At 36.3% G+C, this 15,912-nt stretch overlaps 1 protein-coding gene across 1 annotated transcript in view; it reads left to right on the forward strand.

Annotated features, from left to right (window-relative positions):
- Nucleotides 1–184: 184 nt before the first annotated feature.
- Nucleotides 185–15,912, forward strand: part of XPO4 (exportin 4) — a 119,087-nt gene continuing 103,359 nt past the window's right edge. Inside the window, exon 1 of the mRNA XM_051986606.1 lies at nt 185–345. Within this exon, the coding sequence (XP_051842566.1) occupies nt 277–345 (69 nt within the window). The 5' untranslated portion in view covers nt 185–276. The remainder of the gene's footprint in view (nt 346–15,912) is intronic.

Consider the following 15,912-nt stretch of genomic DNA (forward strand, 5'->3'; position numbering starts at 1 on the left):
CCTCCTTCGGCGTCCTAGGCGGAGCTGTCCCGCGGGACTGGGGGTTGCGGCCTTTGCTCCTTTTTCGGAGGTCCACCCTGAGGGCAGCCCTCAGCTCCCACGGCCCCGAGAGCCAGACTTCAGGAAGCAAGGAAGGAGCTGTGCCTGAGGCGACGGCGGCAGGGGCTGCGACTGGCTTGGGAACCGCGCGTGAGATAGCCGGGTCCCTGCCGCGATTGGCCGGCCGCGGCGCCCGCTCCCACAATGCAGCGCATGGCGCGTCATTGAAGAGAGACCATGATGGCGGCGGCGCTGGGGCCCCCAGAAGTGATCGCTCAGCTGGAGAACGCGGCCAAAGTTCTGATGGTGAGGGCGCCGCGCTCCTGCCTCCCCACCCCCCCAGTCCCGGGACCTTGGGCGGCCCTGTTTGTACCCCCCTCCCCAGGCCCAGCTCTCCACATCGACCCCGCCGGCTCCCTTGGGGGCCACGGAGGAGGCGGCGGCGGCGTGGCGCAGGACCCGCTCAGTTGCCCCTTTGCTTTCTCCGGGAGCCCAGACCCCCTTCCCAGCGCCACTCCGCCGCCCGACTCCGCACGAGGATACAGGAGACTGCCTTGGCCTGGCACTTCGCACTGCCGTAGTCCCGAGCTTGCAGCCCGCCTTGGCCCGCGAAGGGAGCGCCGGAACGCGGGGTGCAGACTTGTAGGGATCAGTGACTATCCGTGGGGACTGGAGAGAAGTCCATCAGTCCCAGGGAAGAAAGCTCGTGGGTGGAGGAAAGGGAGGTTGCCGATAGTGTGGTCTGAGCAGCTCACGTTTTTCATCTAGGTCGAAGTCCCCAAGCACCTTCCCCGAGGTGCAGCCCCGTCTGGAGCAGCACGTGGGAGGGGGAGAGGGAGAAAAAAAAACCAAACCTTTGGGGCCAAGGTCACCGGGCCCAAAACTTACTCTTGTACCAATCCCCAGTGAGTAAGTAACGTGTGGTTTGGCGGGATGGACTCCCCGTCCAGCCTCTGGCTTCATGCCCCCAACTTATCCCAGGTTCGTTGATTGCCTAGAAAGCTTGGTAGGACTGAGTTAAAGGACATCGGGCGGAGGAGGAGGTAGGGAAAGATGGCAAGTTGATTGTTACAACCATTTACATATCTTAGCTTAACAAAGTATGTTCGGAGTTCTTGGTTCATTGTTGTTTTTGTTACTTTTGACTTCCGAATTGGACAGTAAAGTTTTTGCAAGTTGAGGAGCGGGCTCAGGGTGAGGTGTGCTTTTTGGCATCAGCTTTAGCCAGAACCAGTGTAGCATTTCTTTTTTTCTTGAGAGAATTTCGGTTATTGTATGAAATAAATGTCTTGAGTTTCATCTACTCAACTCTTCGATCAAATTTCACAAGACAGTATTTTACAGGATCATTTGAGTCATGGGTGGATGATGCTTTTGGGGAGGAAGAGATGACCGATATCCTATTTACAACGGTCGCTATTATCTCCCACTTTGACAAATATTTTAAAAAGAGTATATAAGTGCATCTTTTTTATACCTTTTGATGAAGAGAATAGCATCTTTTTTGAGGCTGTTTGCTTCTGTTCTCCTGTTCAGAAAATAATTTGTTAGTCTAGCAAATGCAGACATCAACAGCTAGGGGCCAACTTATTGGTATTCTGGTCCCCCCTTTTATTTTTACAAAATCAGCATTTTTGATATTTTATTATTCCTTCCATTCTCTATTGAACAGTAATAATTTTTTTAAAAAATCATACAAATATATGTATCTCAGCAAAACAGTTCCAACACTGGCCATATCCAAATATGCATGGCTCTGGATTTTAAATCCATCATCTTTGGCAGAAGGTTGGATGATTGTGATTCATATCCAGCACTGTGGACTCATAGTTCATTATTGCATTAATCAGAGTTCTAAAAACTTTCAAAATGGCATTTCTCTTTAATGATGTTATTATTGTGTAAATTGTTCTAATTTTGTTCACTTTACTCCATATCTAGTCATCTTATAGTCTTTTTTACTTTCCTCCAAAATTGTGTGTTCGTATGACAAATTTGTTTATAAATTCCCCAATAGGTAGGTACCCTTTTAAGTTTCCAGTTTTGGGCAATTATGAAAACTTTTGCTATAACTCTGTCCATTGGGTTCTTTTCACTTCTTTGATCTCTTTAGAGTCCAGTGGTTCTTAAAGTGTGGTGCAGTGAATCCTGGAGGGTCTCTGAAATCCTTTCAGAGGATCTACAAATTTAAAATTAATTTTTTTTTCTATTTATGATAAATATCTATTATGTAACCCATATAAATAAAAACTCTTTGGACATGATGTCCAAAGATAGTTGTTAATACCGTAAAGATACTGAGAAAAAGAGTTTGAGAGCACTATGAGTGTAGGCCTAGTAGTGGAATAGTTTGGTCAAAGAGTATGCATAGGTTAGTAGTTTTTTCTTCATAGTTTCAAATTGCTATCTTTATAATGTTGTTATTGTTTAAATTGTCTTCTCAGTTCTACTCAGATCACTTTGCATCATTTCATAGAGGTCTGCCCAGTTTCCTTTGAAACTGTGTAATTCTGTCATTTTTTTAATCACCTAATTTATTTCATGTGTATTTACCTCAAATTGTTGAGCCATTCCCCAGTAGGAAAGCAGTTTATTAGTCTCCAATTTTTGGCTACCTTGAAAAGAGCCACTGTAAATTATTTTCTAGGATGTTGGGACCAATTCACTCCTCCATCAATAATACTTTAGTGGTCCTGCTTTTCTTTAGTTATTTTCCTCCTTTATCCTTTTTGGCCAATCTGATGAGTGTCAGTCTGAAGAATCTTATTCAAGTAATATGCCATTTTTCTAATTATTATTGACTGGTAGCATTTTTTCTTACGGTTATTGTTAGTTTGAATTTTTTCCTTTGAAACCTACTTGTTCATATCTTTAGACCATTTGTTGTGAAATCATTCTTAGTTTTTAAATTTTGAATCAATTCTTTAAAATTTTAGATGAGACCTTTTTGAGAAAAACTTTATATGAAATATTTCCCTCATGATTGTTTCTTTTTTCATTTTAATTGTTATATTTTTGTGCAAAATTTTCTATTTTATATAACCAAAATTACTTATTTTCTGTGGTTCCTCTCCATCACCTGAACTCTTCCTCTATTCGTAGATTTGATAAAAACTAATTTTCCTACCAGGTTGATGATTACATTAGTCCTGAAGAAATTGTTATTTAAAAATGGCTCTTCGTGAGTCAGGAATACCTGATTTCAAATTTAGCTTTAGACACTAACTCTGTGTAACTCTGGTCAAGTCACTTAACCTCTGTTCCTTATTTGTAAAATGGTGATAACAACAAGTACTTCCTAGGGTAGTTATGAGGATAAAATGAGATTTTTCTAAAGAGTTGAGGACAGTGTCTGACACATTAAGTGCTATATAAATATTGACTATTATTAATACGGGACATTCAGTTTGCGGTCTCAGAAGCAGTTAGAGATGGGAGATTGGCAGTCAGCAAAGAGGTTGGGACAGAAAAGTTAGATTTGAAAATCATCAGCATATGGATTGTAATTAAATCTCTGGAAATTGATGAAAGCACTGAATAAAATAAATATAGAGAAAGAAGAGATAGCCCAGAACAGAGGGCCACCCACATTTAGAGGTTGTGATCTGGAGGAGGACCCAGCAAAAGAAACAAAGAAGGAGTGGTCAGATAGGTAAAAGAATAACCCGTGGAAAGTGATGTCCTAGAAACCTAGAGGGTAGAGAATATCAAAGAGAAGAGGGAGATCTGCAGTATCAAAGGCTGCAAAAAGGTCACGAATAATAAGAGAAAAGGCTATTGGATTTGATAGCTAAGAGGGCATTATTAGTAATTTTAAAGAGCAGTTTTAATAGAATGATAAAGTGGGGAAACTAGATTCTAAGAGATTGAGTAAAAGTAAGAGGAGAGAAAATGAAGGCATCTACTATAGACAGTCTTTTTATAATAATAGCTTTTTATTTTTCAAAATAGTGCAGAGTTTTAAATACTTACCCTTGCAAAACTTTGTTCCAAATTTTTCTTCATCCTCACTTTCTCTAGATAGCAAATAATCTAATATAGGTTAAATATGTGCAATTCTTCTAAACATTTCCCCATTTATCATATTGCACAAGAAAAATCAAATCAAAAGGGAAAAAAATGAGAAAAAAAAAAAACAAGCAAGCAACAACAACAACAAAATGAAAATACTATGTTGTGATCTACATTAATTCCCCATAGTCCCCTTTCTGGATGTGGCTCTCCACCACAAGTCTATTGGAATTACTCTGAATCACCTCATTGTTGAAAAGAGCCAAGTCCATCATAGATGATCACCACATAATCTTGGTTCTACTCACTTCATCCTGCTGATAGTTTCTTACAGAACAATAATATTCCATAACATTCATATACCATAACTTATTCAGCCATCCCCAACTGATGGGCAACCTCTCTTGTTTCCAGTTTTTTTAGAAGGGCTGCCACAAACATGTTTGCACATGTAGGTCCCTTTTCCTTTTTTATGCTCTCTTTGGAATACAGGCCCAGTAGAGACACTGCTGGATCAAAAATAGTCCTTTGGGCATAGTTCCAAATTGCTTTCCAGAATGGTTGGATCAGTTTACAACTCCACCAACATTGTTTTAGTTGTAGACAGTCTTTTTGAGGAATTTAACTACAGATAACAGAAGACATTATTTAGGATGAAGGATCAAGTGACGCTTTTGTTCTGAATGGAGAAACATGGGTATATTTGTAGATAGTAGGAAATGAGCCAGTAGTCAGGGAGCGATTGAAAGTAAGTGAAAAAGTGCTTTAAGGCTAAGTATTGATCCAAACAATGAATAACAGATAAAATGTTACCTCACTGACATTTTTCTTAGTTCTGAAGTGATATTAAATACAATTTTTGAGACAAATTTTTAGAGAAATATTATTGATTTAAGGTTTTAATTCATTAGTGGAAAGAAATGCAAAGTATGTCTTGAATTGTCCTCAAAGTTTCAGTTCTAGAACATCAAGGTTTTCAGTGTTATTACTATTTGTAGCTATAATTAGCTATTTAGATAGTCCATATCATTCATAATATTCACTAATTTTATAGTAAATCATTAATTTATCACTCAGAGAAGTATCAGTGTAGGGGCAAATAAAGCAGTTGTAGAGCCAAAAGACTGGCTTTGAAGGCTTTCTGAAGATAGGCAGATCAATTTATTTTTCTGAGCCTCAGTTTTTTTCATCTACAGAATTCAAATAATGATACTTGGATTATTTAGTTTAGTTCTGCAAACTTTTGTATATCAAATGCCTATTAATGTTGAATTTATCCTCTCAGTCACTTAGGCTCACAATCTGTGTGTCATTCTGAATTCCTTTCTCTTATCCCCTTATAGCCAATTCCTGTTCAGTTCCTGTCCCATCTTCTTAACATATCTTATAGATGCTTACTTCTCTCCTAATAATATGATAATACCACCATCACTATATGCCTAAACTATTACCATAATCTTTTGGTTAGTCTCTTCTGTTCAAATTTTCCTCATTTCATTCACCTTCACCAATTGTCTTGACCTGGTCTTGTCACTAAATTCTGACTCTGGAGGAAAGAGTGAGGTTAAAGCCTCATTTAAATCCAGCTCACTTGTAAGTCAAGACATCCTCCTCCTGATGTACTGAACAACAGTAATGATACTTGAATTATGTATTTGTAGGATTGTTGTAATTGTTGTAAAGTGCTGTATAAATTAGCTATAATTTTTATTCACCTGTAAAGCTAAGTACTAAATCTGCGATTTCATTGATAAAGGAAACTCCTGGGTACTAGTGCAGGCTGGAAGTCTCTTTAATTTTTAGTCTTAGAAAATTCCCTAAAACACTAAAAAAATTAAAAGACTTGCTATTCTGTGTCAGAGGTGAGACTTGAACTCAGGTTTTCCCAGCTAGCTTTCTTTCCTCTTTGACCTCACTATCATTATTATAGACTTGTAAAAAACAAAATTTAAATACTTAAAAAAAAACCAAAAAAATTTTTTTTTGCCATTCATTTGCCATAATGTAACTTCATATTAATAAAACCAGTTTTCATTATGGCCAATTTTTTTTTTGGGGGGGGGGAGGAAGATAAGGATAACATGTAGAGCTTACCATGTGCTACTCACCATACTGGGTCCTAGACAATTTTTATTTCATTTGATCCTCACAATACTATTGTCCCTATTTTACAGATGAAGAATTGACTTGCCCAGGGTCACGCTACTAATAAATATATGAACCTGGATTTTAATTCTCCAGGCTCAAATTTCAGTGCTCTGTCCATTGTGTCACCTAGCTGCTGTTGTGATGAGTATATTATATTCTTCATACCGTTGAAAATGAAAGAGAATTACATTATAGGGAAGAGATGGAAATATTCATATACACATAGTCACTCTTGATCTTTATATGTTTTTCTCATTTTATAACATTTTGTGTGTTTTGAAGTATATATGTATTTTGAGATAGGCCTAGGAAGTTTATTGTAATTGTACCTTGTTATTCAACCAAAATAAGTTTGAACACATTCATGCCACTTTTCCCCTTCACCAAAATGAATATAATATTGATTTCCCACCTGATCTGACTTAACACTCTGTTTTGCACTTTTTTCTTTTTAATTTTTAAAAGCTAATTTTTAATGATAACTGTTTTCACATCAGAAAATTGATACAAAGATTTTTTTCTCCATTTGATCACTTTCTTTTTTGCCCTAGCTGTGTTAATGTAATATTAGCAGAAGTTGTTTGGTTTGAAGTTATCTAACATTTTTGCTGCAGTTGCTTCTATCTCTTATTTAGTGAAGAATATACATTTCTTTCCCAGAGCTGTGAGAAGTATATGATCTGTTTCTTTTTAATTTTTTTTTTTGTAATAGTATGTTTCTTAATATTAAGGGTCACATATTCATTTAGAGTATATTGTGTGTGGTGTAAGGCATTGGTCTAAGCCTATTTTCTTCAACACTGCTTTTCCCATTAGTTTTTATCAAATATGAAGTTTTTCCCTCAGTAACTTCCGTTTTCCAATTTAAACTTTTTATATCTAGGCTGTGCATCCATTTAGAGCTTTACTTATACATGGTAAGAGATGTTGGATCTAAGTCTTTTCTCTGCTAACCCACTTTCCAGTGTTCACAACAGTTATTATTGAAATTGATTTTTTTCCTATGTGGTTTTTATACTTGTGTTTCTTTTTTTTTTTTAAATAACATTTTATTTTCCCAAATACATGCAGACAGTTTTCAAAATTCACCTTTGCAAAACCTTTTGTTCCAAATTTTTCTCCCTCTTTTCCTCCTTGTCCCTCCCCAAGACAGCAAGTGGTCCTATCTAGATTAAATATGTGCAATTCTTTTTTAAAAAAATTAGCTTTTTATTTTTCAAAATACATGTAGAGATAATTTCCAGTGTTTGTCCTTGCAAAACATTGTATTCCAAATTTTTCATCCCTTCTCTAGACAAGCAAATAATCCAGTATAGAGGAATCATGTGCAATTCTTCTAAATATATTTCCACATTTATCATTCTGCACAAGAAAAATCAGTTCAAAAGGGCAAAAAATGAGAAAGAAAAAAGCAAGCCAACAACAACAAAAGTGAAAACACTGTATTATGATCCATTTTCAGTCCCCATAGTCGTCTCTCTGTAGAGATGTACTCTCTCCATCACAAGTCTATTGGAACTGACCTGAATCACCTCATTGTTAAAAAGAACCAAGTCTATCACAGTTGTTCATTACATCTTGTTACTGTATACAATGTTCTCTTGATTCAACTCACTTCATATAGCATTAGTTCATGTATCTTTTAGGTTTTTCTGAAATCATCCTGTTGGTCATTTCTAATAGAACAATAATATTCTGTCACATTCATATACCATAACCTAGTCAGCCATTTCCCAACTGATGAGGATTCACTCAATTTCCAGTTCATTGGTACTCCAAAAAAGGCTGCTATAAACATTTTTTGCACACATGGGTTCTTTTATCCTTTTTATTATCTCTTTGGGATATAGATCCAGTAAAGACATTGCTGAATATGCACAATTTGATAACCCATTTGGCACAGTTCTAAATTTGGTCTCAAGAATGGTTGGATCATTTCATAACTCCATCAACAATGTAGTAGTGTTCCAATTTTTCTACATCCCCTCCAACGTTCATCATTATCTTTTCCTGTTACTTTAGCCAATCTGAGAGATGTGAAGTGGTACCTCAGAGTTGTCTTAATTTCCATTTCTCTAATCAGTATTGATTTTGAGCTTTTTTTTTTTTTTTTTTTGAGTAGAAATGGTGTTAATCTCTTCATCTGAAAATTGTCTTCATATCTTTTGGGTTTTTTTTTTTAATTAGTTGGGGAATAGCTTGTATTCTTATAAATTTGAGTCAGTTCTCTATATATTTTAGAAATGAAACCTTTATCAGAAACACTGGATATAAAAATTGTTTCCCAGTTTTGTTTCCCTTGGTATTGGTTTTGTTTGTGTTAAAACTTTTGTTTATTTTAAAACTTTTTAATTTAATGTAATCATAATTATCCATTTTGCATTTTATAATGTTCTCTAGTTCTTTGGCCATAAATTCCTCCTTTCTCCACAGATCTGAGGAGTAGACTTTTTCTCCTGATTTGCTTATAGTATCACCCTTTATGTCTAAACCCATTTTGACCTTATCTCGATATAGGATGTTAGATGTTGGTCAATGCGTGGTTTCTGCCATACAGTTTTCCAGTTTTCTCAGCAGTTTTTTGTTAAGTAGCAAGTTCTTACCCCAGAAGCTGGAGTCTTTGAGTTCATTAAACACTAAATTACTATAATTCATTAATTCTCTTGATATTCTTGACATTTTGTTCTTCCAGATGAATTTTGTTATTTTTTCTATCGCTATAAACTATGGAGATGGAACGTGGAGCAAAGCATAGTGTTTTCACCTTATTTTTGTTGGTGGTGGCAGTTTACTTTTCTTTTCCACAAGTTTTTTTCTTTCATCTTTTGATGTGATTCAACATGATGAATATGGAACTATGTTTAGAAGAATTGCAAATGTTTAACCTATATTGGATTGCTTGCTGTCTATGGGGGAGGGTAAGAAAGTAGGAGGAAGAAAAACACAAGAATAAAAACCACATAAGTTATAGGCATGTCTATATGTTGCCAGCAAAACCCAGTAGCAAGCGATAGAATGAGAAATTCCATTTAAAATAACTGGAGAACAGCAAGATAAACATGATCTTGATATAGTAATAAGGAAATATTCAGAAAGAGGGAGAGAAGGGAAGAGTTTGGAGGAGAGAAATAAATTCATTTTTGGTTAAATATAACCAACAGGCAATTGGGAATTTGAGACTTGGATGTCTGGAGAGAGATGAGAGCTAGATAAATAGATCTGAGAAATCATCTGCTGAAAGATAATTGAATATTTTGGAGCTGATGAGTTCATCAAGGAAATAGTATAGAGAGAAGGCCATTTCTTGGGGGAACACTCCTGGTTAGTAAGTAATGGGTAATAAAGAATAAGGGGTATGTCAGACTCTGTTTATGACTTTGATAGTTTGGGGGAGGGAGAACGGAAAAATCGGCCTTTGTAAAAGGCTAGAGGTGGAAGGTGTTCATTAAAAAGTATAAGCATATAGTGATGTTTGTTTAGAATAAAGCATAATGGAATAGTGTAGTTATTAGATAAATGAAGTTGTATACCTCTTGAAAGAATAGGGTTGATCATAACAGGGAGAAGTAGTATGGGCAGGTTGCATCTAAAGTGATGTGACTTGGTGCTTAGAACTGGGAAGAGAATAGATTAGAATGACATGTTGGTACATCTATATAAAAGAGACCCAAAGATTTATATACTAAAAAATATAGTAATATAATCACAGAATCACATGAAGAATTCTAAAATATAATCACAAGAATCATAGATTATTAGATTTGGAAGAAACTTCAGTAGTATCTAGGTTTTCCATCTAGTTTTAACTCATATCTAAACAAGAACCTTCTCTATATTATTGATGACAATCTTTCTATCTTTCTATATGAAGACCTGCATTGTGACTGCTTCTAAGGAATCGAGGTCCATTTTTGGTCTCCCTTGATAAAGATTTTCTTTGATTCAGGCCAAATGGCCTTTTTTAGCCATCACTATGGCCTTGCACTATGGGTTAATGAGACCCATAGTCTCACTTTCTAATTATAGCCCTTCAAACATTTAAGAGGTGTCATCCTGTTTTCAATCTTCTCTTTTTTAGGTTAAATTATTCTTTTATCCTTTTATTTATATTAGGAACAAACTTCCTTATATTCTAGAACTTTTCCTTGAATATGTTTTCTTCCTCCTTACATGAATTGATAAGATCCTTCCTAAGGGGGACTTTATCTTGTCCTGTTTTCCTTAGATCCATTTCACTACTTCATTTTTCAAAAACACTTGAACATTGAAGGAGAGGTAAATATCTACTCTTCACCATTGGTTCCAAGTGCAAGCACATAATAGGGTGGTGGTGGTGGTGATGGTAAGACAAATCATCTATCATTAGGAGAAGTTTAGTTTTTCAATTTCCTTCTCTGGTAAGTATCTGTCATCAATGAAGGCACATTATTCTGTCTTCTTTTGTCACACTGTGTTAGGGACTCCTGATTTTTCACAAGCCTGGCATCTTAGCATTTGGACCCAAACATTCAGTTTGAGTGTTGATTCCTACTTTGTCAGCCTCTCATTTTTTTTATTTTTTATTTTTAATAGCTTTTTATTTATAAGTTATATGCATGGGTAATTTTACAGCATTGACAATTGCCAACCTTTTGTTCCAGTTTTTCCCCTCCTTCCCCCCACCTCCTCCCCTAGATGGCAGGATGACCAATACATGTTAAATATATTAAAGTATAAATTAAATACAAAATAAGTATACATGTCCAAACCGTTATTTTGCTGTACAAAAAGAATCAGACTCTGAAATATTGTACAATTAGCCTGTGAAGGAAATCAAAAAATGGATGTGGGCAAAAATATAGGGATTGGGAATTCTATGTAATGGTTCTTAGTCATCTCCCAGAGTTCTTTCACTGAATGTAGCTGGTTCAGTTCATTACTGTTCCATTAGAACTGATTTGGTTCATCTTACTGTGAAGATGGCCAGGTCCATCAGAATTGATCATCATATAGTATTGTTGTTGAAGTATATAATGATCTCCTGGCCCTGCTCATTTCACTCAGCATCAGTTCGTATAAGTCTCTCCAGGCCTTTCTGAAATCATCCTGTTCAGCCTCTCATTTTTGAAATAGTTTTCAGTTAAAAGGAATTTTCCAGGCTCTTAATTCAACCTGTTTCAGTGTAGGTCATGAAAAACCCTCAGCCTGGCATCAGAAAGATCTACTTTGGATATTAATTTTCTAACCCATGGTCTGTTACTTAACTTCTCCCAGTTACAGGGCCCTTCCCTAAAAAGTGAGCATAATAGCTCCTATTTTACAGAGTTGTTTAAGGATCAAATGAAATAATATATGCAGAGCACTTGGAAGATCTTTAAGCGCTGTACATCTGTCAAGCCATTATTAACTTTTTTTTTTAGCTTTTCCTATTCTCATGTTAGGATAACAGCAATAAAGTTATAGTCATATTACAATAATAAAGCATAAGCAGAAATATAGTGGTAAAGAAAAAACAGATTCCAGTAATAGAAATACAAAAATAAGCAGTTATTATAAAATAGTTAATTTTCCAATATTTTTTCCCAAGAAATATCCAACCCAGGAACATTCAGCCATTTGCCTTGAATGTAGGTTGTGTATTTTCCAAAGTAGCGATAACTTGCTTTCTGTGGCCACTTAGATAATCTTTATAAATATTGGTTATTGCAAATCATTTCCATGTAGACCTTGGCTATCACTGAACTATTTAGACAAGCTAAAGTTCCCCTGTCCTCACCACACTGTTTTATAATTTGTAAAACCTAGGTCCAAATTAGTACTTGATTTTAAGGGAGCCCTCCCATAAGGACTGGAGTGAAGGCAGGTACCCCGGTCTTAAAATCATAACAGTTCACCAACTCTTTTATAAAAGGCAAGTTTTTCCCTTGGCAAAGTATACAAGAAAGCTAAATTTTGAGATGTGCTAGATATTTCTTTATTTAGCTTTCAGGTAGTTTCTTCTAGTTAACATTCAAACTGGCCAGCTGATTTTTTTTTTTTTTAATAACTTTTTATTGATAGAATGCATGCCAGGGTAATTTTTTACAGCATTATCCCTTGCATTCACTTCTGTTCCGATTTTTCCCCTCCCTCCCTCCACCCCTTCCCCCAGATGGCAAGAGTCCTTTACATGTTGAATGGGTTGCAGTATATCTTAGATACAATATATGTGTGCAGAACTGAACAGTTTTCTTGTTGCACAGGGAGACTTGAATTCAGAAGGTAGAAATAACCCGGGAAGAAAAACAAAAATGCAAGCAGTTTATATTCATTTCCCAGTGTTCTTTTTCTGGGTGTAGCTGCTTCTGTCCATCTTTGATCGATTAAGGCTCTCTTTATCGAAGAGATCCACTTCCATCAGAATACATCCTCAAACAGTATCGTTGTTGAGGTATATAATGATCTCCTGGTTCTGCTCATTTCACTCAGCATCAGTTTGTGTAAGGCTCGCCAGTCCTCTCTGTATTCATCCTGCTGGTCATTCCTTACAGAACAATAATATTCCATAACATTCATATACCACAATTTACTCAACCATTCTCCAATTGATGGACATCCTTTCATTTTCCAGCTTCTAGCCACTACAAACAGGGCTGCCACAAACATTTTGGCACATACAGGTCCCTTTCCTTTCTTTAGTATCTCTTTGGGGTATAAGCCCAATAGAAACACTGCTGGATCAAAGGGTATGCACAGTTTGATAACTTTTTGAGCATAGTTCCAAATTGCTCTCCAGAATGGCTGGATGTGTTCACAATTCCACCAACAATGTATCAGTGTCCCTGTTTTCCCACATCCCCTCCAACATTCCCCATTATCTTTCCCTGTCATTCTAGCCAATCTGACAGGTGTGTAGTGGTATCTCAGAGTTGTCTTAATTTGCATTTCTCTGATTAATAATGATTTGGAGCATATTTTCATATGTCTATAAATAGTTTCAATTTCTTCGTCTGAGAATTGTCTGTTCATATCCTTTGACCAATTATCAATTGGAGAATGGTTTGATTTCTTATAGATTAGAGTCAATTCTCTATATATTTTGGAAATGAGGCCTTTATCAGAACCTTTGATTGTAAAAATGTTTTCCCAGTTTATTGTTTCCCTTCTAATCTTGTTTGTATTTGTTTTGTTTGTACAAAAACTTTTCAATTTGATATAATCAAAATTTTCTATGTTGTGGTCAATAGTGATCTCTAGTTCTTCTTTGGTCATAAATTCCTCCCTCTTCCAAAGGTCTGAGAGGTAAACTATCCTATGCTCTTCCAATTTATTTATCATCTTATTCTTTATGCCTACATCATGAACCCATTTTGACCTTATCTTGGTGTACGGTGTTAAGTGTGGGTCAATGCCTAGTTTCTGCCATACTGATTTCCAATTTTCCCAGCAATTTTTGTCAAATAATGCATTCTTATCCCAGAAACTGGTGTCTTTGGGTTTGTCAAACACTATATTATTAAAGTTATTGGCTGTTTTGTCCTTTGAACCTAACCTGTTCCATTGATCAACTAGTCTATTTCTTAGCCAATACCAAATGGTTTTAGTAACTGCTGCTTTATAATATAATTTTAGATCTGGTACAGCTAGGCCACCTTCATTTGATTTTTTTTTCATTAATTCCCTTGAAATTCTTGACCTTTTGTTTTTCCATATGAACTTTGTTGTTATTTTTTCTAATTCATCAAAGTAGTTTTTTGGGAGTCTGATTGGTATAGCGCTAAATAAGTAGATTAATTTAGGTAGTATTGTCATCTTTATTATATTTGCTCACCCAATCCAAGAGCATTTAATATTTTTCCAGTTGGTTAGATCAGACTTAATTTGTGTGTGGCTAGCTGATCTTGTCCCAATTTTTGTTTAGTTATTTTCAGTTGTGTCTGACTCTTTGTGACCCTTTTTTGGGTTTTCTTGGCAAAGATGCTGGAATGGTTTGCCATTTGCCTCTCCAGCTCATTTAGCAGATTAGTAACTGAGGCAAATAGGATTAAGTGACTTGTCTAGGCTCAAACAACTAGCAAGAGTCTGAGACTAGATTTGAACTCAGGTCTTTTGATTCAAGGCCCAGCACTATCCTCCATGGTACTAGCTGCCCTCTTGTCCCAATATTGTATTTTAGATGGAGTGGTTGGCACCCAGTGACATAAAACTTTTTAGGATGACATGTAATGTCCACATACGTCATTAAAGTAAATCATCTTTACTTTAATGTCATCTTTCTTTGGTATATCAGAGAACTGAAGGTATGACATTTGTCCATTTATTTCCTCCCAAGATTAAGATTTTCATTAAGATTGCAGTTTATATGCTCTATCATATCTAAGGTCAGCTAGGTGGGGGATAGAGTGCTGGACCCTGGAGTTAGAAAGACTCTTCTTTCCAGAGTCCAAATCTGGCCTCAGACACTTTCTAGCGGTATGTCCCTGGACAAGTCATCTAATCCTGTTTGCCTTAAGTTTTTTCGTCTGTAAAATGAGCTGGAAAAGGAAATGGCAAACCACTCCAATATCTGCCATGAAACCCCAAATAGGTTCATAAAGAGTCTGATATATCTGAAAAATGACAGAAATCATGTCTAAATAGTGGAGTTGGTAGGCTAGATAAGATTGTTACTCAGTTTTAATAGTTGGGCAAGTTCTTTGGTAAGAGTGGAACTGAAAACTGAACCAGAATCTGATTCTACCACCCAAAGAACTTGGCAACAGCAGAACAATTCATTGAGAACTTGGGCTTTGATTTCTAATTTCTCTTTAGCTGTTATTATTGCTTCAACCCGTACTATCTGCTATCTCAATTGAAAGGGACAGTGGGTTGTTACAACCCATTTATATCTTTTCTCATTTGATTAGTTATTTTCTTTATTCCATTAAAACTTGTCCAGATCTTAGATCCCTTGGTGCCAGGAGTGTTGCACTAGCCTGCTGGTTGGTCTTCGTGTCCTCATTTTTCCCCATACTAATCCTACCTCCACTCAGCTGCCAAAATGATCTTCCTAAAATTCAGGTCTGATCATCTCATCCTCTTTTTCAGTAAACTCCAGTAGTTTCCTATTATTTTGAGTATCAAATATAAAATGTGACTGGCTCTTAAAGATCTTTATAACTTGTCCCTTTCCTATTTTACAAGATTTTTTACACCTACTGCCCTCCATGTACTCTGAAGAACCCTGGCCCTCCTGGCTGTTCCTTTCAAAAAGCAATCTTCAGACTCCTTATTTTTCACTGGCTGTCCCCTTGTCTGAAATGATCTCTCTTTTCATCCTACCTCCTGGCTTCAAATTTTAGCCAAAAACCACACCTTCTACAGGAAGCTTTTTCTCACTCCTTCTTAATCTTAGTGCTTTTTCCTCTGATGGATATCTCCAATTTAGAGACAGAAAGTATGTGTGTATTCAACCTATTCATTTTGCATGAGCTACATACTCTTCTACCCTGCTCAGTCTCCCAATGATGGTCATATCCTTGATCTTCTCATCATCTACAAATCAAATACTTTTTTGCTCAAGAATTCTGAAATCCTTTTATCTGAATGTAAACTATTGGCCTTCCTTTACAAAAACCTAATCTTCATCTGCACCTGTGATTTAAAATTTTTTAACCCTTCAGTTCTTTTCTAGGCCAACTTCCCTACTATATTCTCTCTTCGTTTCCCCATCTTGACCTATTAGTGAAACTGTTCAACTCTACATTGTCTTTCTTT

Source organism: Antechinus flavipes, chromosome 3 (assembly GCF_016432865.1).
Source record: "Antechinus flavipes isolate AdamAnt ecotype Samford, QLD, Australia chromosome 3, AdamAnt_v2, whole genome shotgun sequence".
In the NCBI taxonomy this organism is placed as follows: Eukaryota; Metazoa; Chordata; class Mammalia; order Dasyuromorphia; family Dasyuridae; genus Antechinus; species Antechinus flavipes.